The sequence below is a fragment of the Canis aureus genome, chromosome 19 (genome assembly GCF_053574225.1).
Source record: "Canis aureus isolate CA01 chromosome 19, VMU_Caureus_v.1.0, whole genome shotgun sequence".
In the NCBI taxonomy this organism is placed as follows: domain Eukaryota; kingdom Metazoa; phylum Chordata; class Mammalia; order Carnivora; family Canidae; genus Canis; species Canis aureus.
In genome coordinates this window covers 42,978,846-43,006,260 of record NC_135629.1, presented here as the reverse complement: position 1 = coordinate 43,006,260, position 27,415 = coordinate 42,978,846, and the positions used below count along the sequence as shown (strand labels likewise).

General features: G+C 58.3%; 2 protein-coding genes and 2 long non-coding RNA genes across 13 annotated transcripts in view; 1 reads left to right on the top strand and 3 right to left on the bottom strand.

Annotated features, from left to right (window-relative positions):
• Positions 1–4,764, bottom strand: part of CCDC12 (coiled-coil domain containing 12) — a 54,736-nt gene extending 49,972 nt beyond the window's left edge. Inside the window, exon 1 of the mRNA XM_077859134.1 lies at positions 4,607–4,764. Within this exon, the coding sequence (XP_077715260.1) occupies positions 4,607–4,702 (96 nt within the window). The 5' untranslated portion in view covers positions 4,703–4,764. The remainder of the gene's footprint in view (positions 1–4,606) is intronic.
• On the bottom strand, positions 1,464–4,172 carry LOC144290167 (uncharacterized). Its single transcript, XR_013357977.1, has 2 exons — positions 2,985–4,172; positions 1,464–2,777 (listed from the first exon to the last, which is right to left on the bottom strand). It is a non-coding gene; the product is annotated as an uncharacterized LOC144290167 (long non-coding RNA).
• A 2,210-nt stretch (positions 4,765–6,974) lies between the features above and the next one.
• NBEAL2 (neurobeachin like 2) overlaps positions 6,975–27,415 on the top strand; it is a 29,373-nt gene continuing 8,932 nt past the window's right edge. The window contains exons 1-27 of one of the 10 annotated variants that reach the window (XR_013357972.1): positions 6,975–7,239; positions 15,262–15,350; positions 15,443–15,571; positions 15,693–15,774; positions 15,870–15,994; positions 16,181–16,263; positions 17,875–17,960; positions 18,057–18,339; positions 18,501–18,607; positions 19,113–19,193; positions 20,568–20,651; positions 21,034–21,132; positions 21,528–22,129; positions 22,210–22,342; positions 22,425–22,544; positions 22,772–23,093; positions 23,290–23,372; positions 23,489–23,581; positions 23,791–23,965; positions 24,092–24,228; positions 24,578–24,737; positions 24,960–25,062; positions 25,227–25,380; positions 25,477–25,635; positions 25,812–25,971; positions 26,147–26,232; positions 26,405–26,905. Coding sequence is in view for 9 of the 10 variants with exons in the window: in XM_077859124.1 (XP_077715250.1) it covers positions 7,189–7,239; positions 15,262–15,350; positions 15,443–15,571; positions 15,693–15,774; positions 15,870–15,994; positions 16,181–16,263; positions 17,875–17,960; positions 18,057–18,339; positions 18,501–18,607; positions 19,113–19,193; positions 20,568–20,651; positions 21,034–21,132; positions 21,528–22,129; positions 22,210–22,342; positions 22,425–22,544; positions 22,772–23,093; positions 23,290–23,372; positions 23,489–23,581; positions 23,791–23,965; positions 24,092–24,228; positions 24,578–24,737; positions 24,960–25,062; positions 25,227–25,380; positions 25,477–25,635; positions 25,812–25,971; positions 26,147–26,232; positions 26,405–26,905 (4,287 nt within the window). In the remaining variant the exon portion in view is untranslated. Of the gene's footprint in view, positions 7,240–14,515; positions 14,657–15,261; positions 15,351–15,442; positions 15,572–15,692; positions 15,775–15,869; positions 15,995–16,180; positions 16,264–17,874; positions 17,961–18,056; positions 18,340–18,500; positions 18,608–19,112; positions 19,194–20,567; positions 20,652–21,033; positions 21,133–21,527; positions 22,130–22,209; positions 22,343–22,424; positions 22,545–22,771; positions 23,094–23,289; positions 23,373–23,488; positions 23,582–23,790; positions 23,966–24,091; positions 24,229–24,577; positions 24,738–24,959; positions 25,063–25,226; positions 25,381–25,476; positions 25,636–25,811; positions 25,972–26,146; positions 26,233–26,404; positions 26,906–27,415 lie in introns of those variants that run through there. The other 9 variants (XM_077859124.1, XM_077859119.1, XM_077859118.1 and 6 more) reach the window with 9 other exon arrangements.
• Positions 17,760–25,635, bottom strand: LOC144290166 (uncharacterized). The gene is made up of 3 exons (XR_013357976.1): positions 25,278–25,635; positions 24,925–25,006; positions 17,760–17,976 (listed from the first exon to the last, which is right to left on the bottom strand). It is a non-coding gene; the product is annotated as an uncharacterized LOC144290166 (long non-coding RNA).

Sequence of the window (27,415 nt, the reverse complement as noted above, 5' to 3'; positions counted from 1 at the left end):
ATGGTGAAAGACTGAAAGCTCTTCCATGATAAGGAACAAAACAAAGATGACTGCTTTCACAAGTTCTAGCCAACATGATACCCAAGTTCCAGCCAAAGCAATCAGGCAAGAAAAAGAAATACAAGACATCCAAATTGGGATGGAAGTAAAATTGTCTCTGTTCACAGACGATGATTTTTTATGCAGAAAAGTCTAGAGACCACAAAAAAACTGTTAGAATAATACACAAATTCAGCAAAGTTGCACGATGCCACTTTTGTAAATCAAAAAAATCAGCAGCATTTCTATATACACTAGCAATGTACAATCTGAACAAATAAATTAAGAAAACAATCTCATTTACAACAACATCAGAAAGAATAAAACACTTAGGAATAGATTTCACCAATGAGCTAGAGACTTGTATGATGAAAACTAAAGAATACTGATGAAAAAAATTAAAGACTTAAATAAAAATTAACAACTTAAAAAAACAGAAAGACATCACATGCTCATGGATTGAAAGACTTCATATTAGGATGGCAACACTCTCCAAAATGATTTATAGATTCAATGTAATTTGTATCAAAATCCCAATGGTGTTTTTTGCACAAATAGAAAAATCCATTCTAAAATTCATATGGAGGGCAGCCCAGGTGGCTCAGCGGTTTAGCGCTGCCTTCAGCCCAGGGGTCGAGTCCCATGTCGGGCTCCCTGATGGAGCCTGCTTTTCCCTCTGCCTGTGTCTCTGCCTCTCTCTGTGTGTCTCTCATGAATAAATAAATAAAATCTTAAAAATAAATAAAATAAATAAAAATCATATGGAATCTCAAGGATCCCAAAAAGCCAAAACAATCTTGAAAGAGATTCATACTTCCTGACTTCAAAACTTACTACAAGTGGGATGCATGGGTGGCTCAGTGGTTGAGTGTTTGCCTTTGGCTCAGGGCATGATCCCGGATTTCCAGGATCGAGTCCCGCATCAGGCCCCTTGCATGGAGCCTACTTTTCCTCCCTCTGCCCGCGTCTCTGCCTCTCTTTCTGTGTCTCTCATGAATAAATAAATAAAATCTTAAAAAAAAAAAAAAAAAAAAAAAAAAAAAAACTTACTACAAGCTATAGTAATCAAAACAGTATGGTAGTGGTATAATGACAGACATATAAACCAATAGAATGGAATAGAGTCCCGAAATAAACTTTTGCACATATGGTCAAATGATTTCAGTGGGGATACCAAGACCATTCGATAGGGAAAGGAGGAAAGGACAGTCATTTCAACAAATGGTACTGGGAAAGGTGGATATTTGCATGCAAAAGATTATTAGATGTTTACATTATGCTCTACATAAAAATAACTCAGAATAGATCAAAAACCTAAGTATAAGAACTAAAACTAAAAACTCTTAAAAGAAAATAAAAGAAAAGCTTCAGGATCCAAAATTTGATAATGGTTCATTAGGTATGACACCAAAAGCAGGATCAACAAAAGAAAAAATAAATTGGACTTTATCAAATTTAAGAACTTTGTGCATCAAATGGCATTACTGGGAATGTGAAAAGACAACCCTGGAATTGGGAGAAAATATTTGCAAATCCCATATCTAATATGGGGTTAGTATTCAGAATATATTAAGAACTTCTACAACTCAACAGCAACAACAAAAGTCAATTTAAAAATGGGCAAAAGGGCGCCCGGGTGGCTTGGTCCATTAAGCATCTGACTCTGGTTTCAGCTCAAGTCATGAGATGGAGCCCCATGGGGGGAGGCTCAGTGGGGAGCCTGCTTGAAGACTCTCCCTCTCCCCTTCTCCCTCCCACTTCCTTTCAAATCTTTTTTAAAAATGGGCCAAGAATCTGAATGGACATTTCTCTAAAGATATATAGATAGCCATAGGCACATGAGAAGATTTTCAACATCACTCACATTACATAATTACATAATCATTACAGAAATGTATATCAAAACTACAATGTGGTACCATTTCACACCCAATAGGATGGCTAATATCAACAAAACAGAAAATAACAAGTGTTGGTGAGGACATGGAAAAACTGGAATCCGTGTGTACTACTGCTGGAAATGTGAAATGATGCAGCTGCTAAGGAAAACAGCATGGCAGTTCCCTAAAACGTTAAACACAGAACTGCTTATATAATCCAAAAACTCCACTTCTTGGTACATACCCAAAAGAACTGAAAAGAGAGGCTCAAACAGATATTTATACACTCATTATTCATAACAGCCAAAAGTTAGAAGCAACCCAAAATGAATGGCTAAACAAATTGTGGTATAGTACAAGGGAGTATTATTCAGGTTTAAAAGGAATAAAATTGGGACACCTGGGTGGCTCAGCAGTTGAGCATCCGCCTTCGGCTCAGGGCATGATCCCACGGTCCTGGGATCGAGTCCCACATCAGGCTCCCTGCATGGAGCCTGCTTCTCCCTCTGCCTATGTTTCTGCCTCTCTCTGTGTGTCTCTCATGAAAAAAAAAAAAAAAAGAATAAAATTTCACATATGCTACAACATGGATAAACCTTAAAAATGTTATGCTGGGGCAGCCCTGGTGGCTCAGTGGTTTGGCACTGCCTTTGGCCCAGGGCGTGATCCTAGAGACCCAGGATGGAGTCCCGCATCCAGCTCTCTGCATGGAGCCTGCTTCTCCCTCTGCCTATGTCTCTGCCACCCCCCCTCTCTCATGATTAAGTAAATAAAATCTTTTTAAAAAAAATGTTATGTGAGTGAAATAAACCAGCCAAAGAAAGTCAAATACTATATGATTATACTTATATAAGATACCTAAATAGGGATCCCTGGGTGGCGCAGTGGTTTGGCGCCTGCCTTTGGCCCAGGGCGCGATCCTGGAGACCCGGGATCGAATCCCACATCAGGCTCCCGGTGCATGGAGCCTGCTTCTCCCTCTGCCTGTGTCTCTGCCTCTCTCTCTCTCTCTCTCTGTGACTATCATAAATAAATAAAAATTAAAAAAAAAAAAAAAAAAGATACCTAAATAGTCAATAGATTGGGGGTTGTCAGGGTCTGGGCTGAGAGGGGAATGGGGAGTTATTGTTTAATGGATACAGAGTTTACATTTGGGATGATGAAAAATCTCTGGACATAGTTGTACAGTCATATAACATTATGAACTTGTTTCAAATGGTAAACTTTGTATTACATATATTCTGCCACAATTAAAAAAAAAAAAAAAGAAACAACAACAAAAAATAACCATCAGGCCCTATTTTTCCCAGCCCACTGAGAGAATCCCTCTTTAAAGGCCCGTTCTCCTGATGACCTGGGCATCCTTCCATGGCAATGGGCCCTGAGGATGCTATGTTGTCCTTTGTATTCTGACCTCAAGCCCAGTCCCAGTAATCTGGGCCCCAAACCCAAGCCAACAGCACAAGCTGGAGAGCCACTTGAAGGTGGAGGCTTGAAGCTTCCCTAGGCGAGGCAGTTTTCAAACATAACCGTCTGACGGGCCCAACAAGCGGCCAACAAAAGCCAAAGCCAATCTGGCTAGCTTTCACTCGCTACTACTTCCCCTTTCACTTTCCCACAGGGCCGCCATGCAGAAAGGAAACAGGTCAGACTGACCAGCCTCTTTAAAGTTGAAAACTTGAGTTCCATTTCCCCCATCTATCAAAGGTCTGGATATTTCCCATCCTTTGTATTTTGTAGGATTGAGGGGTTTTGCTCATCCAACAACAGAACTGACAGCGTCCACCCTCTGAGGTCTCTAGAGCTCTTTCATACAGATGATCCCGTCAGATGTCAAAGTAACCCAGCGGGAATACAGAGGGGTTGTTATGCCCCACCGAGGACGGGAAGGCGGGCTCAAGCTGAAGCAGTGCGTCCCGAGGCCCACCGCCCCAAGTGGCGGGGCCAAGGTTTGCACACGGGTAATGAACCTCAGGATTCTCCTTCTTGCGCATTGCTCGGGAAGATCAACAAAGCGGAAAGGGAATCTTCGGACCATCTGGCGTCTAACGGAAGAGAGGAAGATGCTTCCACGTTCGGTCACTAAGGGGACCAGGAGGTCCATCCCCAGAGAAGCAGCCTGGAAAGAACTAAGAGCCCTCCTCTTTCCCTGACGTGCACCCTGACTTTCGTACTCAACGACTGCAGACGGGGCCCAGGGCACAGTCCCCGACTGCCCTGCCCAAGACACGCCGGCGGAAAGGGGAGGAATCTGCCAACCTGCCAGATGCACTTAATTTCACCAGGTTGGAAGGCCGGCGGGATCGTGAGAAAAGGGGATGATTCAGGGCGCTCGTACGCGTAAAGAAAAAAAAAAAAAAGGCGAATTCAATGAACATCTCAAACTTAGAAGTTGCCCTGGAGACGCACAAGGGAAACACCGAACAGTAGCCAGAAAGCGCGTAGCGCGTGGACCACGGCCCTCCCCGCTCCGCGCATGCGCGGCGATGGCACCCAGCGCCAAAAGAATCCCAGCCAGCCAACACCAGACTTGGTGGGCGGGATCCGACTCCTCGCGCAAGCGCCAACGCGCGCGCATGCGCGTCCTCAGCAGCTGCCTTTTCCTAGTGGTCCCCCCGTCCTGTAGTCCCTGTTCTGGATCCGAACACCGACTACCTCAACCACGGCCCTCACTCTGCGCTCCTCACCTTGCGTCCAGTTTTTTCCCGTAGGGCTTTCAGCCGTTCCTTTCTCCGCAACGCCTCTTCCTCTAGCCGGCCCACACCAGCCGCAGTAGCCGCCATGTTGCCCACCCTCCTCTTCTCTCGTCCTGCAGCGCGCAGGCCCAGGGAGTGGATGTACCTCTGGCGGCCAATCCGGGGACGAGAACGGGAGAACAGGAAGTCCTGACAGCCAATAAGCACTGAGTTTCTACGGGAGGGCCCGCCCCACCTTTCTCCGTAACTCGCCTCGCCTGTTGGGGGGAGGGCAAGGTAAAGAGAGAGGCCGTAAGGCTCGATTCGTCCAATGCCAATCGGTGAGAAAGCGGCAAGTGGAGTCAGACCTGAATGAAGGAGGATAGAGCGCGTCGATCGCTCTACTTCGGCCTAAGCAAGCCCCAAACACATCTCACTCCCTATGAGCCACCTGGAAGGCGCTGCCCCCTTGTCCCGATTCTTCAAGGCCTGAGTGCCTTCAAGAAGTCTTTACTGACCCTCCACTCCGATCCCAGTTTAATACGAGATCTGCCTCTTCCTCTCCATCAGTGACTTCCTGGCTGCTCTTGTCACGGCCCGTAGACCCTAATGTCTGCTCTCAGCTCAGATAAAGCCTACGCGGTGCAGGGCTTGGCTCGATGGCCATTTCCTCCAGGCTCATGGATGATCCCTTCCCACTTCCAAGTCCCCCAAAGCAGCAAAGTACTCAGAGTCAGACTACCTAACCTGGAGAACAACAAACACCGAACCTGGGCCCAAGGGTCCCCAGGGACCCCCTGAGCTTAGTTCCTGAGAACTAGTGAGAGTTGATATGGCCTTGACTGCAACAGGTGGCCAAGAGGTACACTGCTCCCCAGCAGGAGCTGCCAGGGTCTTCTTTCCTGCGTGAACCAGCCCACTCCGCAACAACCAGGAGACCACTTTGGCTGAAGTTAAGACCTTCTGACAGGTCCCCAAAGCCATACAGAATCCATGCCTCCCTTCCCCCAACACATGCCATGACTTGCCTCTCAACAAGACTATTTCCTTGTTTGGGGGGCCTCTCTTCCCAGGGTGGTAGCAGGTGGATGCCCAGTCCCCTTCAGAGGGCCCTGTGCCACAAGACCTCTGTCCAGCCCCTCCAAAATGACTCTCTTGAACTCACTAGTGGGGGACTTTTGGTGCCCTGTTCCCCTGCATCTGGAGGGGTAACTTGCCAGAACCTGTACCAGGTTCACAGGCAGTACCTAGTATACAGGTAGTAGGTGCTCAAGAAATGTCAGCTCACAGGTAGGATGGACAGGACAGGAAAAAAAGGCCAGAGTGGAGGGGCTGCCCCAGAAGAAATCAGGACGACGGAAAAGGATGGGGATGGGGAGAGAGGCTGTCTTCTCTTGGCCACTCAAGGTCTGGGGGCCTCCATGCTCCAGTTTCTCTACCCCATAGTATCATTCTGGGCTCCACAAACTTCTCCCCAACTCCAACAAAGGGCCTGACCCCTGCCCAACACCAGAGGGAACCTCACCTCCCAGGCAGGCTGGTGGGGCGAGGCAAGGGTGATGGTGGCAGTGGCCCAGCATAGAGTCAGTCAGGCCTCCATCCCTGTCCACGCTGTCCCTGCCTACCCAAGTGATTCCCACTTGGCCCATTTGGGCCTCATTTTTTCCATCTGTAAAACAAAGGCATAAGACATCCACTTGCCTTTAACCTCTTGAGGTTAAAGGAAACAAAAGATGTAAGGACAAGTGCTGGGCCCTAGAGGGGAGGATGCCTCTACTGGAGCATCTAGGACGCTTCTTGGAGGGGACAGATGAGGATTGCCTAAATCTCCCAGGGATCTGCGGGACAGATGGAGGGCACTGCGCCTTCAGAGTTATTTCAGGCATGTCCTGCTGCTCTCTGATGTTCCCCATCGTGCTCCACAAACAGTAGGAGCAAAAATGTGGCACATCGGTCTCCTCATTAAAGCGCTGAGAACAGCGCCAGGCAGGTGGTTAACTCTACAAGTGGTCGTCGGGAGGTTGCTATCATTATTTGTGGAAGGACTGTGGCCATCTGAACGCGGCCCGCAGCCCCTTCCCCCCAACCCGGAGACGGAGACCCTATCCTTGCCCCAAGGGTGGCAACTCCTGCCAGACGGGCTGTGTCCGGGGCGGATCTAGACCTTGGGCGATTCTGGAAAACCTGACCCCGACCCTCGTCCAGGAGGCTCAGGGTGGCTCTTCCCGAGGCACTGTTAGAGACGCGGGCTGTCGAGAGCCGGACTGCGGGGCGCCCTCCGGGGCCGCCCTGACCTCAAGCTCCTCCTCCCTCCGGGCTCCCCGCCCTTTGCACGGTCCCGGGAGAGGCGGGGCGGCGGTAGCGGCAGCTCAGTGCAGGAAGCCGGGCGGCGGCTGGCCGCGAGGAGGAGGAGCGTGCAGCCTCGGGTGGCTCCGCGCGGCGGGGGCCAGCACTACTTCCCCGAGTAGTACCGCGCCGCTCCGCCCCGGAGTGACGCCCTCCGCCCATGGGCCTGGCCGAGGGCAACCGGCGGGCGGCGCGGAGGAGGCGGCGGCGGCAGGTGGCGCGCAGCAGGGCCGGAGCCGGGCCGGGCCATGGCCGCCTCGGAGCGGCTGTACGAGCTGTGGCTGCTCTACTACGCTCAGGTGAGCCCGCCCCGCGCCGCTCCCGCTGTGCCCCCGGCTCCGCGCGCCCCGCGCCCGCTGCACCTGCGCCCCGCGTTCCCGGGGCCGCGTAGATGCGCGCGCGCGGGGCGGACTCGGGCTCGGCACACACGTGTGCGCCGCCCCCGGCCCGCCGGTGCCTCCGGCGCTTACACCTGGGGGATGACCCCCGCGGGGGTGCATCTCACCAGAGCCTCTCGGGTGGGGACCGCGCAACCTCGATCGCGCCCGATGCGGAGAGGGGCCCGGATCGAGACGACCTCCCCCTTTTACAGATGTAGAAACTGAGGCTCGGAAAATAAATGAGAAGCTGGGAGGGTGGTGAGGGGCAGGAGGGCTTAGTTTGCATTTGGGCTTGACTCCTGTAGGGCGCGGCCCTATTGGGTGGTCTTGGCCGGAAGGGTCTAGTGGGTTGGGGGTGCCGGCAGGCGGGGGAGGGGGGTGAGAAGCAGGGGGCGTCCCTGCTTGGATTCGCTTTGAGCCTTCCTCAGACTGCTCCCCATCAGGGCGCTGGCAGTGATGAACTCCTCCCTGACCCTGATCCGAGGAGGCCCCTACCCCACCCCTGGGGGGCCTGGGGGTCCAGCCAGAAGAAAAGATTCGCCTTGGATGCAGAAGGAGGGGAAAGGGAGGTGAGATAGGAGGGATGTTTGAAAGAGATGGAGGAAGGTCCTTTCCTCCTGAGCACCCCGTCCTGTCTCAGAGACAACCTCACGTGGCCTCAGAAGGTGAAGGGAGTGACTGACCCAGGTGTCCTGTCGAGGCTGAGAACTTGGTGTCCCCCAAACTCTGTCTTATGCCCATGGGCTCCCACTTTCCTTCTGCTTTCACAGCAAGGAGGGATCCTAGGGTAACGCCCCCCTCCTCTTCACTTAGCCTCAGCCTCCCTCCCTGCACCTGCCTGGCATCCTGCTCCTGGCTCAGGTGTGCCCTGGGCACAATGGACTATTGTGTGCCCCTGATCTCATCACTAGGGGGAAGTTCGTGACCAGATTCAGCTGGCCCTCTGTGAAGAGGCTGACCGACTGTCTCCTGGGACTGCAGGCTGGATCTGGGGCCCTAGGGACCTGGAATCCAGGCCATAAGGGCCACAGCTTCTTGAGTCCACTTTGGTGGTGAGAGGTCCAGGCCACTGGTAGGAGGCAGCATGTGTAGAGTCCCTCTTTGGTGTGACCCAAGGCAAGCTCTTTACACCTCTGGGTCTCTACTTCTCTATCTGTAAATTTGGCCCAGCCCTGACCTCAGGGTGGCCTAGACTCTGCAGAGGGGTAGCTGGTATGGGTCCTTCTTCCCTGGCCCCATTGGGTCCCTTCACCCAGGCCTCCTGTCTACATCTCCAAGGGTTGGTCCCTGCGAAGGGAAAAGATTCAGAAGGAAACCTGCCCCTGGCCCTCGTGCCTCTGATTGCTCCTATGGCTGTGGGCAGATTCTTGGTCTTCAACTTGTTCACCTGTGACCAGGTGAAGGGGGCTTGAACCAGGTAGTGAGTCGGAGGGAGGTTAATGATGGATCTTCAGGCTGGATGGCATGCTGCTGGGGGAAGGCTGTCTAGATCTAGATACCGTCTCCCAGGACTGGACCTCCAGCATAGCATGGTTGCCTCCCGCTGCCCCTTCTAGCTGAGCTCTGCAGATGGTCAGCTCCCTCATTCCCTCAGGAGGTGGTTAGCACTCATTTCTGAGTTCCCTCTCCCCCTCCAGCTCCTCACCTCACCGGGGCAGATCTGGGGCACAGGCCGGCTGGTTGTAGCCCTAGAAACCTGAGGAGTCAGGGGGCGGCCTAGGGCCTGGCAAACAAATCCAGGATGTGAGTATGAACCGGAAGCTTCGGCCAACCTCCCAGCACTGCCTTCCTGCCCACTTGGTCCTGCTCCTGCTCCCGGAACAGGTCCCCACCCCTCCATGCTGGGCTCCCAGGGAGTGGTGGCTATGATCCTTTGAGCTCTACTAGGGACCCATTGTGTGTTTGCTTGAGGGAAGAAGGAAGATAAGGTAGGAAGAGGAACTGGTAGAGGGTATTAAGAGACCCCAGAGTTGGCCAGCCACAAGGTTCTCTCAACCACCGAGCCCCTCCCCTCAGCTGAGAGAGCTGACATCAGCTGGCAAACCTGTTTTCCCAGTTGTGGGTCTAGGCCCCGCCCAGGGAAGCACCCCCTTTCTGCCCTTCCTTTCTCCTCACAGACCCCGGGGTTCAGACCCACCTGCCCCCCTCCTCCCCCGTGGACCCTGCTCAACTGGGGGCCTCAAGTGGGGGGGGAGTGGCTGCAGGTGGCTAGTGAGGAAGGAAGGGGGGCCAGAGTGCCCCTGGATATCATTTAGTCGGAGTCCTGTAGCACTCCGATGGGGAAACCAAGGCAGGGTCATGCCAAGGTCATGGGACAAGTTTGGGGTAGAGTCCATCAGAGCTCCAGCCCAGTCTTCATGCTGGGTTCCTTTGTCCAAGAAAGGTCTAGTCCTGTGGATAGGAAGCCTCTGGTGGGTCTGTACCCTGGGATGGCACAAGCTGTGTGAATGAGCCTTGTCCCTCCTATTTGAGGGGGCCTTTGTCTCCCTCCTGTTCCCCTGACCAAGCTGGACCTCAGCTCAGGCAGGTCCCCACTTTCACCCTCACTGTGCTTGCTACTTGGCACACCCCACATTTCAAGAGGCCCCTTGGGTACTAGCTGAGGGGCTGGATGCAGGAGACAGGCCCCACACCAATGACTGGTTGTGCCAAGGAGGCTGAGTTTGGGCCTTGTGGGCAGAAGGGTCAGGAACCCCAGGAGCAAGTGCATGACAGTGGCAGTGGGAAGTGGGAGAGGCCAGTTGTCAGGAGGGAGAGGGAGGCCTGGGCAATGGGCGGGGCTTCCTCCAAGGAGGGCTAGGAAGGGGGCAAGGATAAGAGGTCTGGGGACAGCACACAACAGGCTGGCAGTTGGGCAGCATGTAAAAGTTATGCAAAATAACATGCAAATGAGCAGCCCCTCTTTGGGCTGGAGTGTAGTGTTGCTCAACAGTCCCCTAGTGAAAGGGAACATTGGGGGAGTGGGGGCTGACATCTGGGGCACTCAGGGCCCCAAAGGACTGGAGGGACAGACATTCAGGTTCCAGGTGGGGAGCCTAGGCTGACCGCTCCAATTATGCCGTCAAGGATTTAGGGTTCCAGGGAGGTCAGGTCAGAGCTGGAGTTGACCTTGCTCTGCCCACCCCTCCCTGGTCCCTCACCCTGACTGATGAGCTCTGTTTGCCTCATGGACACCTGTTCAGGCCCTTTGCTCCCTCTGGGCCCTTGGCTAGGTCATATTCCTCCCTGTGCCTCAGTTTACCATCTTGAAATGGGAGAAAGGAAGTTGGAAGAGTCTCTTTAGTGCTTGCACCTCAGAGGGGCAAACAGGGTTTCCTCTTCCCTGACTTTATGACCAAGGCAGCTGAAGGGGGCAGGTCTAGGGTGATGGGGAGAAGAGCACAGAGCCCAGGCTTGGGGGGAGAGACTGGTAATCCCTGAAGTTGTTATGGCAACTGGAGAGCTGATGTGGAAGTGTGGGGTCCCCATGGAAACAGGGTCGGTTACTATGGGGACCCTGGAAGGAAATTCTCAGTTTCCATAGTGATAGGACAAGGGGAAGGTTAAGCCCTGGGGGGCATTCTAGAGACCAGAAGGTCCACCCCTTTCAAGACCTGGTCCCCAGATGAGGGGGAGAGACTGGCCCAGCTACCTGGGCACTTGTACCCCTATGGCTCAGTTGTCCCTGCCTCTGGCAAAGTCCCCATCTTTCTGCTTCATTCTTTGACCTGAGGTCCTCCAAGTCTGACCTCAAGGTACCCTGGTGTGGCCAGAATCCATCTTTTACTTGACATTGCCATCCCCCTCCTGATGCTGAGTGGGGAGTCCCCCAGGCCTGAGAGAGGTTATCCGGATCAGACCCCACCCCACCCTGTCCCACTTCTGCTTGCCTGTCCCTGGAAATGGGATGTTCACTATGTGCCCCCAGGCAATTCTGACTAGTGGGGTCACCCACTTTGGAGCTACAATCTTCTCTCCTCACCCTGCTCCTAGCTCTAATCTAATGGTTGGCTCCACCAACACCCTTCCACCTGCCTGGGACAGCCACCCGTGTGAACCAAGGTCTGCTACTCATCGGCCACTCATAGAAGTGGGTGGGGAGAGCACTAGTGTTGCTCTAGGAAATGCCAGGGGGTTGGGAGGGCAGAGCTCCTGGATTTGGGGATGCAGCTCCCACTCTCCTTCTTTCGTGCTGAAGGCTGTGGTTGGGGAGGCTTTACCTGTGAAGCAGGTATGGAGGGATGGATTTCAAGGGGCAGCTGAAGTGCAAAGAGATTAACGATAAGTAACAAGCTACTAAGTCTGAGAACCAGGGCTTGGACTCCAGAACCCGTACCCTCAACCACTGATTCAATTTGGCAGCCCCAACCTCCGAAGCACAAGGCTTTGTCTTGAGAAAGGTGCTGGCTCTGGAGAGCATTCAGGTAGAGGGAACATGGAGGGCAAAGCACTTGCAGACCTGTGGGTGGGGGGACAGTGAGTAATGCCTTTGGGCTGGGCCCTCCAGGGGGCATGGGGTGCTGAGACAGGAGGGGAGGCTGTGGACTTGCCCTAGAGCCTGTGCTGGGGTGGGTGACTGGCTTATCAGACAGTGGTGGCCACTCGTGTGTACTGGAGGTGCCCTGGATGCCAGGTGGTGGTTAAGGAATTTTTGGGTATTGCACCATTATAAACTCCGAGAAGACGTGATGGGAGGGATCGGGGTTTGAAGCAAGGTCTGGGCCCTGAGGTGACTCCCAGGGCAAGCAAGGGCTGGTGTCAGGATTGCGGCAGGGCAAGCCAGCTGAGGGGCAGCATGAGGTCAAGCATCGCGGCAGTCCCTGTGTCCCTGTCCCCTGGCAGACAGCCCCACCCACCCATTCGTGCCACAGCCGCCTGCCCTCCGCCTTCTGGGTTCCCTCCGAGATCTGGGGAAGTGGCAGTTCCATGTCCACCCAGGGATTATTTGGGCCTAAGGAGCCCTGGGGATCTCCCACCCCCGGGCCTGAGTGCCCTCAGGGCTAGGCAGGCACAGACTGGGGCCCCTGCAGACGTGGTCATGCATCCCTCCAGCTTGTCCCCCTGCAGCAGGCCTCAGCACCACCTACACGGGACCCCCAGGGCCTGAGGAGTGTGGCTGCTCCTGACCTGCCTTCGTGGGAGGGGTGGGGTTGGGACTCTGGCCCCTTCAGCTTAGGGACTGGGCTGGCCCTGCCCAACATTCCTGCTCTGAGCTGGACCATGAGGGAGGAGCTGGAAGACGCAGAGCTTCTTTGAGGAGTGTGGGAGGCCCAGGCGCCACAGCCTCCTCTTCCAGCTCTAGACCCCTTGTCATTGGGCACCACCTCTGTACCTGTGAGCCCCCCCCCCACAATACGGTCTCCCATACCCGCAAGCAGGTGGGGCCTGCGTCCAATGAGGGACAGGCATGATCCCCCCATCTGCCTCAGAGACCCCTCCTGCTCTTCCAGAGCCATGAAGGCTACCTTGACTGCCTCCACCCCTAATGCAGCCCAGCCCGGACCTGCTGGACAGGCCGCGGGTGTGGTTCTAGGGGTGGAAAGCCAGTGTGCAGAGCTTGAGGGACCCACCCGGGGTTCTGGGGGGGGAGGGCAATCCAGGTGATGGCCACAAAGAAGCTGGCAGCTTCCCACTTAAGTACCAAAAGCCTAAGTCACGGACAGCAGGGGGCATAGGGTGGACAGGGGCCTGGACCGGAGGATGTGACTCAGATGGACAGGGGCGGAGAGGCTGGAGAGTGGCTGTGATTGGTCTAGGGGCCTGCAATGCTGGGCTCAGTTGAGCCCTATCCTCAGGCCAGGGTGGGGGGACATGGCCAAATGTGGGCTTTCAGGTCCTCAGCAGCACTGCAGTGGGCAAAAGGGATGTACATTTAGGCTTGACTGGGGGTGGTTTGGGGGCAGAAGAGGGTGGGGATGGTGTTGGGCCAGTTTTGAAGGTTGACGGGGATCTGTGGGGTCACTGAGGCAGAGGCCACATGGTCAGCTTGGGCTAGCTGGCCAGCAACCATGAGTGGCCCTGGCCTAAAACAAAGGTCTGACTTTCAGCATCCTTAAAGGAGCAGCTGAAGTGGTTGTAGTGGATGAGGCATCCTCTCTGGAGGCCCCCCACCCCCCATCCCCATACGCTATGGGAAATGTTCAGAAGTGGTCTAGGAGGCCTGGCCTGCTCTGGTGTTTCAGGGTTAGGCACTTTGGTGTCCTTGCTGATGGATGGAGAGGAGGGGCAGAGACAGAGGTAGGTGAGCAGAGAGGTGGCCAGTGGCAGAGGGTGGAGAGAGGAGTTGACGGACAGAAAGTCACAGTGGCCATGGCACGTTGGGTCTACACCTCAGTGGCCCCAGCCCCTCCTTCAGTTGCCTTCGCCTCAGATCTGTGACAAATGCACAGGAAGGTGCCCAACCACAGGGTGACAGCTGCTCTGTCTAGGTTTCTTGTGGATCTGGCCCAGGGTCTGCTGGGGTCTGACCACCTCCTTGGGGCCCATTCAGTCCCTACCCTGTGGCCCGGAGCTGACAGGCCCCAGAAATAAGCCATCCATCCAAGGTAGTTCTGGAAGTCCTTGAGTTGAGGTCTGTGGCACTTGGGACACAGCACCTGTGATGTGTCCCTTGCCTTTTTAGCCTTCTTCAGTCTGCTGGACCTGACCTACCAGCCTCTGGCTCTGGGAAAGAAATGTGCCTTCTGGGCTCAACTGGTTTGGGGGGAAGAAGGGTGGGGTGGCAGGAGGAGCTCTAGGCCACCACCCACTGTGTCCTGGGAGGGGTTTAGAGGTTAGAGCAGACTGGGGCTAGTCTGGGACCTACTCAGCTGTGTCCCTGGAGTAGAGACCAATAGGGCCAGGCAAAGAGGCCAGGACACAGGGGAGGGGGACAGGGCAAAGGTATGACTGAGTCGTCCTCTTGCACATCATTCCCTGGGCCTGAGGCATTGGACACAGGTCAGGGAGCTGTGGGTGCCTTGAATGAAGGGCCTTGTAGCAGCGGGAATCAGAACCTGTTCCTAGACTGCAAGTCCCCAACCTCATGCCAGTAAAACATTTCTCTGGTTCACAAGCCCCTCCCCGGGCAGGGTGACCCCGCCCCACTGCGCTGCAGGCTCCGCCCTCAGTGCTGGGCCAGGTCCCTCACAGCTTCTCTTGCAGGGCCCTGGGTGCCCCTGGGCCCCCCCACATCCCTGCGGTCTGCCGGGAGGAAGCAGCCCGCCTCCCCCACCGTGACTCTGCGCTTCCTGCCCTGGCCGGGGCGGGAGGGGACGTTTCCCGTTCACACCAAAGTTTCCCTGGTGGCAGGCGCCCAGACTCGGGCTCGGCCGCTGCCCCCTTACCCATGGAACCAGCTTTGGGGCCTGGGGTCCAGGTAACCAGCCAGGGCGGGCATTAGGTTCCCAGGGTGAGGTAGGGCATTCTGCGTGTCCATGTGGGGAATGTGTGCGTGCATGGCTCTGCCTGGTCCACCGCACACATGTAGCACTGGATCCATAGTCAGGGAAGGCCTCCTGGAGGTGGTGGCTGCTGAGCTGGTAGATGGCAGCCCAAGGCTTTATTTAGATCAGGGGTGGCTGGTGGGTGGAAGGCCTTCAGCCCCAGCAGCAATGTGGGCCGTAGCCACATCCCAGGAGTGTGCACACTGAAGCCCCTCCCCTGGCTGTGTCCCCCAGGGTTCGGGAGGTGGGAGCAGAGACTGGGAGACTGGGAAAAGCAGACAGGGGGCCTGGGAGAGTGGTCAATATGCAGGGCAGCCCTCTGATGCTGACCTGCAAACTTCCTGTCCTCCCTCCTCCCCTCTCCGTCTCTCACCCTCTCCACCCCCACTGCCCTGCCCCCAATCCTTGTCCACCCCATGTCCTCCCTCCTTCACTCTCCATTCACTGCTGCTGTGGACAACCCCCTGGTGTGCCCCTGTCCTCGGCGCCCTCTCGGCCCCCCCCCCCCCGCCCGTGGCCGTTCCCCCTCTGCCTGCAGAAGGACCTGGGCTACTTGCAGCAGTGGCTAAAGGCCTTTGTGGGTGCCTTCGAGAAAAGCATCTCCCTGTCCTCTCTGGAGCCACGCAGGTGAGGCTGGATCTACCCAGAGAGCAGGGAGGGCAGGGACGGGGCAGGGACACGGCGGGTCCTCGGTGCCCTAGCGACCATCCTCCCTGCAGACCAGATGAGGCGGGCGCAGAGGTGCCGCTGCTGCCACCAGACGCACTGCATGTGCTGGCAGAGCAGCTGGACGAGGGGGACCTGGAGCAAGCCCTGGTGCTGCTTAAGCTCTTCATCATTCTCTGCAGGTGGGTGGGTCCCCGTCACCGTCCTCTCCAAGGGGGGCGGGCAGCTGGGGACCTAGGGGCCAACAGTGGGGCGGCGTATTCCTGTGACACCTCTCGCCATTCCCTGCCGTTCCCCGCCCAGGAACCCAGAGAACGTGGAGGCGGGCTGGGGCCAGGTGTTGGTGCCCCGGGTGCTGGCTTTGCTGAGGAAGCTGTCAACCGAGGTGAGGTGGGCCCTACCCTGAGGGAGCATGGGGGTCGGGGTGGGGGAGTAGCCAGGGCCCAGCTGACCCCCTCCGCCCTCTCCTGGTACCTACAGCTGAAAGGAGCCCCAGGATCGCAGGAGGGCCAGGGGCCGCAGCTGGAGAGCGTGGCCCTGCACGCCCTGCTCCTCTGCGAGGGCCTCTTTGACCCCTACCAGACCTGGCGGCGCCAGCACAGTGGGTGAGGACCCAGAGGAGGCTGGGGAGAGGACTGGGGTGGGGGGCGGTGGCCTGTCCTGCAGAGTTTTGGGGAGGAGGGCACAGGTACCTGGGTGAAGGAGGATGGCCAGGGAGGGGTGGAGTGCCTGGCCTCACCTGGGCCCCTGCCCATCCCCACCCCCACCCCCACCTCCACCCCCACCCCCAGGGAAGTCATCAGTTCCAGGGAGAAGAGCAAATACAAGTTCCCTCCGGCTGCTTTGCCCAGTGAATTTGGAGCCTTCTTCCAAGGTCAGGCCCCGCCTCCGCCCCCCTAGGCCCCACCTGGCCCCACCCCTAAACCTGAGCCCCTTCTTGCAGTTCCCCATCCCAGAGCTGGCTGAACAGGACACCCGCCCTCAGTGGTGGCTGCAAGTGGGGCTGGGAGCCTCATGGGAAACCAAGGGGGGACTCCAGAGCCCAGGAGTTCGGGGCCAGAAGGGACAGAAAGGGCATCTCTGGGTGAAATGGGTACTTTCTTTTCTGGGCTTGGAGTGAAGGCCTCCCATCCGGTAGGGGAAGATCAGTTTCCCTTCCTCCTTCCCTCCTGCCTCCTGGGTCTCTGCAGCCACTTGGATCTCACTCTGATGGGACCATCTTAAAACTCCCCAGTCCAATCCTTTTACCGTCCTTTAGACAACATCCATCCGCACTGTCTCCACTTCCTGCTCCCGCAGCCCTGGAGGAGCTGACCCCCAGGACATCTCTGGCCACCTCTGCCCCCAGGGGACTCTCTTCCCTCTCATCAGAGGGAAACTGGCCGGGACTTTAGATGGGATGGGGCAGGATATATCTGGACAGGGGCAGGTCAGGCTTGGTAACAGGCGGTGTCCTGTGAGGACAGACGGTGCCTAAGTGGTGCTGGGGTAGACCACGTGGCCGCAGGCCTGAGGTCTGTAGCAGGGGCAGCAGCTCCAAGAGGGGAGAGCGGGGAGGTCCCTGCCTCCATTCTCCCACAGGCTGAGTGCTCTTCTCAGAACAGACTGGATTTTGTTCCTGTTGCCATAAATCCCTCACTGGTGGCCTGGCATCTCAGGATCAGATCCTGCTCCTCCCACAGCCTTCCTTTCCAACTTGCCCTCTGCACCCTGTCCTCTCCGTCCCCAAATTATCCCACATCTTTCCTTACTGTCTCCTCACCCTTTCTGGGCTACCTGCATTCTCAGGCTTCAGCTCATAAGCCCTGTGCCCAGGAGCTGTCCCATCCCATGCCACCTGAATCTAGTGAGCCCTGCTCTTGCCCCCCACTCCCCCACTCCCACCATTGACACCACTCATGTGACCCAGGGCTGGTCCCATCTGCTCTCTGTGTTGCAGTCTGTGGCCTGGCATCCTGTCCAGCTTTGCTGGAGCAGGGCCAGGTGGGCCTCCCACATATGAAACCCTGAAAGCCCCTAGAAGTCCCCACTGGGGGCATGGGTGGGGGTGAGGGGCATCTGTATGATAGACACAGCAAGGTCCCCAGAGCAGGTTACAGGAAGTTCCAACTGTCACAGGGTAGCAGGACCAGATTTGTATCTGAGAAGCCAAACCCTGGGTTGCCACGGGGAAGTGGGGTGGAGAGTGGTGTGGTGTGTGTGCTTACCCTGGGGTCCCCACTTTGGGGATTAAGGTCTGGGGAACTGGCTAAGCTCTCAGGGCAGGACCATATCCCCTTCAAGCTCCCCAAAGAAAGGCCCTGTCTTCCCTAGATGCCCCCGCCAGCATGGAACCATAACATTTTGGAATCCCAAATATAGAACCAGGTCTTTTCCCTTACACTGGGTGTCCCAGCCCTCTACCCCAACCCAGGACACCCTCCTCTTGGGTAGTCCCCTGCAAACTTGGTGATATTGTCCTGTCCTGTGCACCCACCCCATCCAGAGAGCCTGCAGGATGCAGATGGCTTGCCTCCCATGCTGCTGTTGCGTCTCGTCCATCTCTTTGGTGCTGTCCTTGCGGGAGGGAAGGTAAGCCAGGAGGAGCCTGTGGACCAGAGGGTGGCCATCTCAGGGTCTCTGCTGGTCGAGCCCCTTGACCACTGGCATCTCTGCCCACACCTGCAGGAGAACGGGCAGATGGCTGTGAGCGCTGGCTCTGTGCAGGGCCTGTTGGGTGTGGTACGGGGCTGGGACCATGGGCCAGCCCAGGACCCCCGCCTAGTGCCCCTGGCGCTGGAGGCACTCGTGGGGGCAGTACATGTCCTGCATGCCAGCCGCACACCCCCTCGTGGGCCAGAGCTCCGCACCCTGCTTGAGGGCTACTTCCGCATCCTTAATGCCGACTGGCCAGCGGGCCCAAGCCCAGGCCCTGAAGAGGCCCTTGTCACCCTACGGGTCAGCATGCTCGGTGGGTATGGGCTCCCAGGCTCTTGGGGAGGTGGCTCTAGCAGGGGAAAGTCTAAGTGATGATGGAAGGCAGGACCGGGCAGCATGGGAAGAAGGTTTAAGGCTGAGAGGACAGGTTGCTGATAGGGGGTTGAGCAGGGCTGACCCGAGACCCCTCCACAGACGCCATCCCCAGGATGCTGGTATGTGAGGACCGGCCGGTGCTACAGGCCACCTTCCTCAGCAACAATTGCTTCGAACACCTGACTCGCCTCATCCAGAACAGCAAGGTGGGCGGGGCCCAGCTCGGGGTGGGGGTGGGGGGCCTGGAACCACTTTTGGGGGCCACACTGCTGCTGAGCCAGTCTGGGCTGGACTGGCCTGGGGGATTGTGTCTGGGGGGATGGCCCGAGGCTCAGGATGGCTCTGCACCCCACAGGAGGGAGATGTCATGGAAGGACAGGAGCTGCCCTGGCCCTTCGTCCCTCTTTCCCCAGCCCCAAGTCCAGGGGCAGGAGGAGGGCTCGGCTGTTTTAGAGTACCTACTGCTGCCCACTTACCTGCCTCCCGCGCCCAACTCTGTTCTGAGCAGGGCATGGGCAGCTCTCAGATCCCTGCCTTCCTTGGTGCCGGGCCCAGCTCTCTGCCTGGGTGTCACGGCACACATAGCCTTGCCTCGGGGGCAGAGCCCTAGCTGCTGCCCCTGGTCCTGCTCTAACCCCATCCCTCTCCCCGTCTTCCTCCTCTTCTCTCTCCTCTGCCTCCTCTACCTTGTGCCCTCCCCCTTCCCCACAGCTGTACCTGCAGGCCCGGGCGCCCCCTGAGGGGGACAGTGACCTGGCTACCCGGTTACTGACCGAGCCCGATGTCCAGAAGGTACCACCTTGGGGCTGACCTGCTCAGGCACTCGCCTCCCTGGGCACCCACCACCTGCGCCTCCCTCTTTGAGCCCTTACTGCCTCTGCAGGGGGAAGGAGCTGATACATGCATAAGGCCTGCTGTGGCCTGGTAGTGATGGGGCTGGGTCCCCCATGCTGTGTCATCCACCTTCTAGACCCTTATCCTAGGGAATGGGTAGCAGTGATCTGTGCCCTACTTAGTATTAGTATTGGGAGCTAGGGTTTGGCTTGGCCAAGCTGGAAGGAACCTTCGAAACTCAACCACCTGCCCCCAGTCCCAAAAGGGGAACTGAAGCCCAGATACTATGGGACTTGGCTGTGGCCCCTCACAGATAAGGAAGTCTTCCACACGGGGCCACTTCTTCCCATGGATCCTTGTACTTCCCTTAGGTAGGTCACTGGGAGTCCTTCATCCCCTTATGATGCTCTCTCTGCCTCACCTTCCAAGGGAGCTGTAAGAAACTGCCAGCTGTCATTTGGGGGCTCTGCACGGAGAACCCTCTCCCTGTTGGCTTAACCCCTGGGCCCCCACCTCCAGAGGCCCCCAGCTTTGTCTTCATGAGGCAGCCTTTCTGTGGCTATTGCACTTGTCTTTTCTGAGAACCTGCATATCTATTTGTCTACAAAACAGGCAAGGGCAGGTGAGACCCCTGGTTTTTACAGATATGAAATTAAGGCCCTGAAGGTGGTATGAGGTCACTTGGGGAGTCAGGCCCCATGGAGCCAAAATGCACCCTGGCAGCCTGGCAAATTCTCTAAGCCCTCCTGATCCCTCAACCCTCAGGGGTGGGGTAGGGCAAGTGAGCAGCATGTTTCTAGATGTCAGCCAAGGTGGGCCTCAGTGTCCCCACCTGGATCTCGGGGCAAGGGGCAGGGTAGGACCCAAAGGTCTCGAAGGTTCTTCTGGTTCTCACATCCTGTGATTGATCATCCCCACATTTCCCACCCCCTTGTCAATCATGGGTGATGGAGCACTTGCCTGCCTGCCTGCCTGCACATGTGTGTCTAGCATGGGGGGGAATGGGTGGGGACAGAGGCCTGCAAGCCTACCAGACAGTGGGGGACAAAGGGGTATGGCGAGAGAGTACCCTGTTGATCTGTCCCAGGGAGGCCATTCCCGGTCCTGGTCTCTTCCCTGGCCTCTTTGTCAAAGTGGGTCTTGCCAAGCTGCTTGGCATAGGGTCAGAGTGAGGGTCACATTAGTTCAGACAAGGAGCAGGAGGCCTGGTACCACGCTCCCAAGGCCTCCAGCCAGCTCAGCTACGTGTCCTGGCCCTACACCAGGAGCAGGGGGCTGCCCGCTGTGACACCTTGGTACCTGCTTCTTCTGACTGGCCCTCCCCATCCTAAGGTATTGGACCAGGACACAGATGCCATTGCAGTGCACGTGGTCAGGGTCCTGACCTGCATCATGAGCGGCTCCCCCTCAGCCAAGGTGAGGACGCCGCAGTCTGGCTATGGTAGGGGTGTGGGGTGGGGTTAATCTGACCACGTGTCCCCAGAACTGCTCTGGTTGGTGGCTGTTAGAGCAAGGGAGCTGAGGAAGCGACCATCTTGCCCTGTGGGGTGCAGCTCAGTGCTGTCAGCTGGATATCCTAGGTCAGGGCTGGACTGGGGATGATCTGTAGCCTTCCGAGGGGGACCCTCATCCCCGCATCCATCCTCAGCCCCCTTGCCCTCTCTAGCGCCATGACCCAGAAGCAGAGCCAGGTGTGGGAGCCTTGAAAGATGGTCCTTCCTCCAGGGTTTCCATGGGGTGTGGGTTGGCCCTGGGGCCCACATGCATGTTCCCCTCTTCCCCACACAACCCTGCACAGGAGGTGTTTAAAGAGCGCATCGGCTTCCCTCACCTGCACGAGGTTCTGCAGAGCCACGGTCCCCCCACGCACCGGCTGCTACAGGAGCTACTCAACATGGTGAGGGCAGTGGTGTGTGGGGTCGGGGTCCCGAGGGCGGTCAGGACTGAGTTACCATGGAAGGTGAGCTCTCTGCCGTAGGGGCTCTGTCGGCCGTGGGGATCACACAGTACGACCTGTGACCTGACCACAGGTGTCCTGTCACCAGGATGAAGATCTGGTGCATGCGAGCGAGACCCCGAGATCATCCAGGGAACATACAGCTGGGTGTTAGGCCATCCCAGACCCAAAGCTAAGGCTTGGGAGGTTAATGGTGCTGGAGGCCCATCATGGGGTAGCTTGTGTTGCTCTCCTGGGCTGAAGGCACATGCCCCGAAACAGGGAAGTCCCACGGTTGGCAGGGTGGCCCGCCCCATGCCTGTTGCCCAGGAGCTGTCTGTTCTCTCTATCCCCAGGCTGTGGAGGGCGACCACAGCGTATGTCCGCCGCCACCAATCCTCAACGAGCAGCCGGTACTGATGCTGATGCAGTGGCTGCCGGCGCTGCCCACGGCGGAGCTGCGGCTCTTCCTCGCACAACGCCTTCGGTGGCTCTGTGACAGCTGCCCTGCCAGCAGGGCCACGTGCGTGCAGGCAGGCCTGGTGGGCCACCTGCTGGAGACACTCGGCGCGGGGGCAGCCTTGGGGGCCCACTGCCAGGAGCAGCTGTTGGCATTGCTGCAAGCGCTGGGCCGCGTGTCTCTAAGGCCCCTGGAGCTGCGCTGCCTGCTACGCGCCCCCGCAGGACTGGACTCCGGGCCGGCTGGGGCCGAGGCCGGGAACGCCAGACACGCCGGTGCCGTCATCCGCGCGTTATCGGGCATGGCCCGGCACCAGGGCGGCGCGCGCGCCCTACACTACTTCGACCTGACGCCCGGCATGGCGGGTATCATGGTGCCGCCCGTGCAGCGATGGCCGGGACCCGGCTTCACCTTCCACGCCTGGCTCTGTCTGCACCCCGTGGCCGCGGCCCCTGGCCCGGCCCCCTCCCGGCCACCCCAGCGAAAGCAGCTGTACAGGTGGGTGGCTGCCGGGAGCGGGGGCCGTGGCAGGGCGAGTGGGCGAGCAGCGGACTAACGGGCTCGCCTGCCCCCCGCAGCTTCTTCACCAGCAGCGGCTCGGGGTTTGAGGCCTTCTTCACAGCAGCCGGGACGCTCGTGGTGGCCGTGTGTACCCGGAAGGAGTACTTGACCATGAGCCTGCCTGAGGTGTCCTTTGCCGACTCTGCCTGGGTGAGCCTCTCTCCCGTACGGTCCGGGGCGGAGGGGACGCCAGGTGCCGGCCCGCAGCCTGATGTTGTGGCTTCTCTTCCAGCACTGTGTGGCCATCGTCCATGTGCCTGGGCGCCGGCCCTTCAGCCAAAACCTGGTCCACGTCTACAAAGATGGCCAGCTGGTCCAGACAGCGCCCCTTCGCTGCCCCTCTCTCAGTGAGGTGTGCCATGCAGGGTTTGGGGAGGCCTTGGGGAGCTGGGGCATCTTGGAGAGGGTGAAGCCTGGAGCCCCAGTGTTCCCCCCGCCTCTGCCATGTAGGCCTCAGCCTTCAGCCTCTGGGGTCTGTGCAGCCGTGGCGGGGGGGGGGGGTCTCTGTGAGGACCTGGATGCAGGTGGAACCTCAGGCTTTGCTGTGACTTGACCACTTCCCCAACCCTGGCCCCGCAGCCTTTCTCCTCCTGCTGCATCGGCTCCGCTGGGCACCGCACAACGACCACCACCACGGGGCCACCCACGCCACCGGTCCCTGCTGCCCTGGCTCACGCGCATCCCTCCTTTTCCCGCTCCCAGTCAGTCCCAGCCACCGCAGGGCTTGGCTGGGGGTCTGGACTGGTGGCCCCCCTGCAGGAGGGCACCATCAGCTCCACCCTTGCAGGCACACAGGACACTCGGTGGGGCAGCCCCACATCCCTGGAGGGGGAGCTAGGGACCATAGTCATCTTCCATGAAGCGCTGCCGCCAGCGGCCCTGCGGGCCCTGTTCACCTTGGGTGAGCACCCCCACCCACTGGGCCCTGCCCCAGCCCCGGGTAGTCGGGGCTCATAAAGTGCTCAGGGATCTAGGAGGAAGAAGGCACCCCTGGGGGTATATGTCCTCTGATCAGCCAAGAGAAGAGGGAGGCTCTGGATGGGGTTTGGCCAGAGGCCCAGCCAGCTCTGAAGCCCTCTGCCCACCCCTCCCCCCAGGGCCCAATGAGGTGGCACCCTTCAAGCCCGAGAGTGAGCTGCATGAGCTTAGCACCAAGCTGCTCCTCCATTACTCACCTCAGGTATCAGGTGGGGGGGCAACTGGTTCGACCCTACTACCTTGCCCTTGGCCCCCACACTCCATGTGCCGCCTTGCCTTCCACCTGACCCTTGCCACCTGCCCACCCCCTGCCCCCAGGCCTGTAGGAATAACATCTGCCTGGACCTGTCCCCTGGCCATGGGCTGGATGGCCGCCTGACGGGCCACAGGGTGGAGACCTGGGACGTGAAGGTGTGTGTGTGCACGGGCAGGGAGTGCGGGGAGCCTGAGCACCGGCACGTGTGTGTGCAGGGCGGGCTGGGGAGCCACACCATGCCCTGGGAGGTCTTTGGGGAAGCCACCTCCCCTGGACCCAGCTTCCCAGCCGGGAAAGCCTGCTATGGCAGAGTGGGGCAGGAAATGGCTCGGAGCTGCCCTCATACAGCTAGCCTTTCCCCTAGGACGTGGTGACTTGTGTGGGAGGCATGGCTGCCCTGTTGCCCCTGCTGGAGCGAGTGGCCTCACAGCCCCAAGAGGCCGAGGCAGGTCCAGCCGAGACACATGACCTTGTGGGGCCTGAACTGACCTCTGGCCACAATACCCAGGGCCTGCTTCTCCCACTGGGCAAGTCCTCAGGTAAGAAGCCCTGGTGCCTGGGTTAGGGTGGCGAGAGCATCCTGGCATGATAAGAAGGCTGGCGTGCTTGAGGTCTCTGCCACTGGCAGGCCCTTGACACACATCTGTCCCCTTCCTGGTGGCCAGTAGAGGTGCGCATGGAGAGGAATGCCGTGGCTGCCTTTCTGCTGATGCTGCGGAACTTCCTGCAGGGCCATGCTGTGAACCAGGAGAGCCTGGTGCAGTGCCAGGGGCCTGCCATCATTGGGGCCCTCCTGCGTAAGGTAGGGCGGGCTGGGTGCTGCGCTGTCTGACCGAGGGGACTGGGTGAAGGGGAACCTGCGTCCTCAGGGAGAGCCTCCTGGGAGAGGTGGTGGCATCAGAGCGGGGCCTTGCCAGGCTTGGCAGGGTTCGGCTGACAGGGTCTGGTGGAAGTGCCAGCACCCACTGGGGCAGGGGACCCGCACAGCAGTCTGGGAAGCTTGTACCTCAGAGGCAGCCGGGAGCTGCAGACGGATTTTGAGCAGGCAGGGTGCTCGCACCCCTCCGCCTGTGCGGGGCAGGGTGGGTGCTGGGAGGCTCAGTGGCACGCGGCCTGGGCCTGCCACCTCACCCTGGCTCCTTCCACTCCAGGTTCCCAGCTGGGCCATGGACATGAACGTGCTCATGTCTGCCCAGCTGCTGATGGAGCAGGTGGCAGCAGAGGGCAGTGGGCCCCTCCTGTACCTGCTCTACCAGCATTTGCTCTTCAACTTCCACCTCTGGAGCCCCAGTGACTTTGCCGTGCGCCTTGGTAGGTGTGGGGACTCGGAGGAGGGGATGCCACCGGGAGAGGCGGGGCGGGGGGGTAGAGTTTCTGAGAAGCGATAACCCCGCTCCAGGCAATCTGAGGAGACGTATCTGCTCTAGAGCATCTGAGGGGGAACGTAACCCTCCCCCGGGAGATCTGGCAGGGACATGGCCCTGTCCTAGAGGGATACCTGGTGGCCTGAGTCCTCTGATGATGCCCATTCAGGCCACATCCAGTACATGTCTAGCATAGTCCGGGAACACAGACAGAAGCTGCGGAAGAAGTATGGGGTTCAGTTCATCCTGGATGCGCTGCGCACCCACTACAGGTGAGGCTGGCGGGGGCAGACAAGCTATGGGGCCCACACAGCCGCCTCTGACCTTGGAAATGTGCTTCGGTCCCCCAGCTCACCTGCCACTCTCCCTGCTCTCTCCCCCCCTTCACCTGCCTTCTCCTGGTCCTGGGTGGCTGTGCCTGCTGGGACCGGCTCAGCCCACAGCGGGAGCACCCCCTAGCGGCTGACGATGTGCACACCGTGCAGACCTCACTCCTTGGCCTGGTGCGGGAGTTGCTGGTTCGGAGCTCTGCCACTGATGACATGCAGGTTGTGCTTAGCTTTCTGGTGGCTGCAGGTGATGATGGCCAGGTAGGCTGGAGGGTGGTGAGGGTGAGGCTTGGGTGAGGGGTGGGGTGTGGCTACGCTGAGGGGAGCAGCCAGCCCAGAATGAGACTGTGTCCCCAGGTGGTGGGTGCTCTGGACCTGCTACTGGCACTGCTGCAGGGCTCACCAGCACAGGAGTCTCTGGCCATCTTCCTGTTGGAGCAAGGGAACCTGGAGGTCTTGCTGGCTCTGCTAGTGCAGCCGAGGTCACTGCCCCTGCTGCCCGACCGAGTCTGCAAGGTACAGCCAGCCTGCGCTGACCCTAGCATTCCATCTGCCGGGGCCCCTCCCCAAGGGCCAGGGAGGTGAAACAGGTCCCTCTCGGAGCCACAGACCTACGTGGTGACTTCCCTCCTCCAGTAACTCCTTCCTCATGATGACAAACCCCCTGTGATCCTCCCTCCCCCTCCCCCCAGATCCTGCGCAAACTGCAGCAGAATGAGCGCTTACCTGAGCGGAGCCGTCAGCGGCTTCGGCTGCGAGAATACAGTCTCCAGGGTCTCATTGCCTGCCTGCCAGAGGGGGCTGCCTCCCCCCAGCTCTGCCAGGGCCTCTACAAGCTGTTCCTGGGGGCAGGTACAACCTGGTGGGGGCCAGGAGGCAGGCCAGGTGGAAGGGTAAGACAGGTCCAGGAAACAGAGCAGGCAGATGTAGGGAAGGCGTCGGCACGGGGGGCCAGGGCTGAGCCAAAGGGGGAGCAAGGTCCCCTTCGGGGCTCAGCTCCTCAGGGCCTCTCTGACCACCCTTCCAGATTGCGTGAACCTCTCTGATCTCTTGGCCGTGGTGCAGCTATCCCTCCAAGCCGACCTCAGCGTCCGCCTGGACGTTTGTCGCCAGGTGAGTCTGGGAGGTGAAAGCTTGCAGAAAAGGGGGCTTCGACCCTGGGGGCTTCACTTCACCTGCTGGTGATGAAGGCTCTCTGGAGGCCTCCCTGCAAAGGCCCTGGGGTGGGGGGTCTGGAGGCAGACCGCCAGATGAATCCCTGACTTGCTGTGCCCTGGCCCGGCAGCTCTTCCACCTCATCTATGGACAGCCAGACATAGTGCGGCTGCTGGCCCGACAGGCTGGCTGGCAGGATGTGCTGACCCGGCTGTACGTCCTGGAGGCCACCACAGTTGCCAGTCCCCTGCCCTTCTCCCCAGAGCCAGCCCTATGCAAGCCACCCACCGAGTCACCTGAGACTTCGGATGTCTTCTTGCCCTCAGAGACCCCCAGCCCTGACCCTGACACCTTTTATCACGCTCTCTCCCCATTTTGTATACCCTTTGACCTGGGCCTGGAACGGGCCAGCGTGGGTTCATGCAACACTGCCGGCGGGGGTGGTGGCAGCGGCAGTGGGACTCTTACTCCAGCCAGCCAGCCTGGCACACCGTCCCCGCTGGACGGGCCCCGGCCCTTCCCTGTTGCCCACGGCCGCCATAGCTCCAGTCTCTCCAATGTGCTGGAGGATGGCAGCCTCCCGGAGCCCACCACCAGTGGGGATGATGCCTCAAATGCCAGCAACCCTCAGGTGAGACGAGTCCTCCCTGTGCCACTGGGCGGTTCTGAGAGACCCCTCTGGGACCCAGGGCACGCAGTATGACCTTTCTATGGGTAGGGTACTATCTGACATCGCGGCTCTAGCTCTCACCCAGTTGGCATGGGTGCTGCCCCTGCTAGCTCTTAGCGGCAGTTGTGTTCCTGACGGGGTCCCAGAATAGGACAAATGATGTCAGGCCAGGGTCAGGACACCAGCCAGGCTCTGGAGAGTCCTTAAGAGAGCCTGGAGGGCAGAGACTTTACAGGGTCTCTGGGCAGCATCACTCTAAGGGATCTGCCTTGTGTTTCCAGGTTGGGGGAGGGATCTCTGCTTATACTAAGGCATTTTCCAGAGAATTCCAGGACAATTCATGAGGCCTGTGAGAACCGTGGGGTAATTTTGTGAACCACCTCATCTCCTCTGACAAGTCACTGAAATCTCAGGATTCTCCCTGGAATTCAAGCAGTGGCTAAGTCCTCTCTACACCTTTTTTCTAGGCCC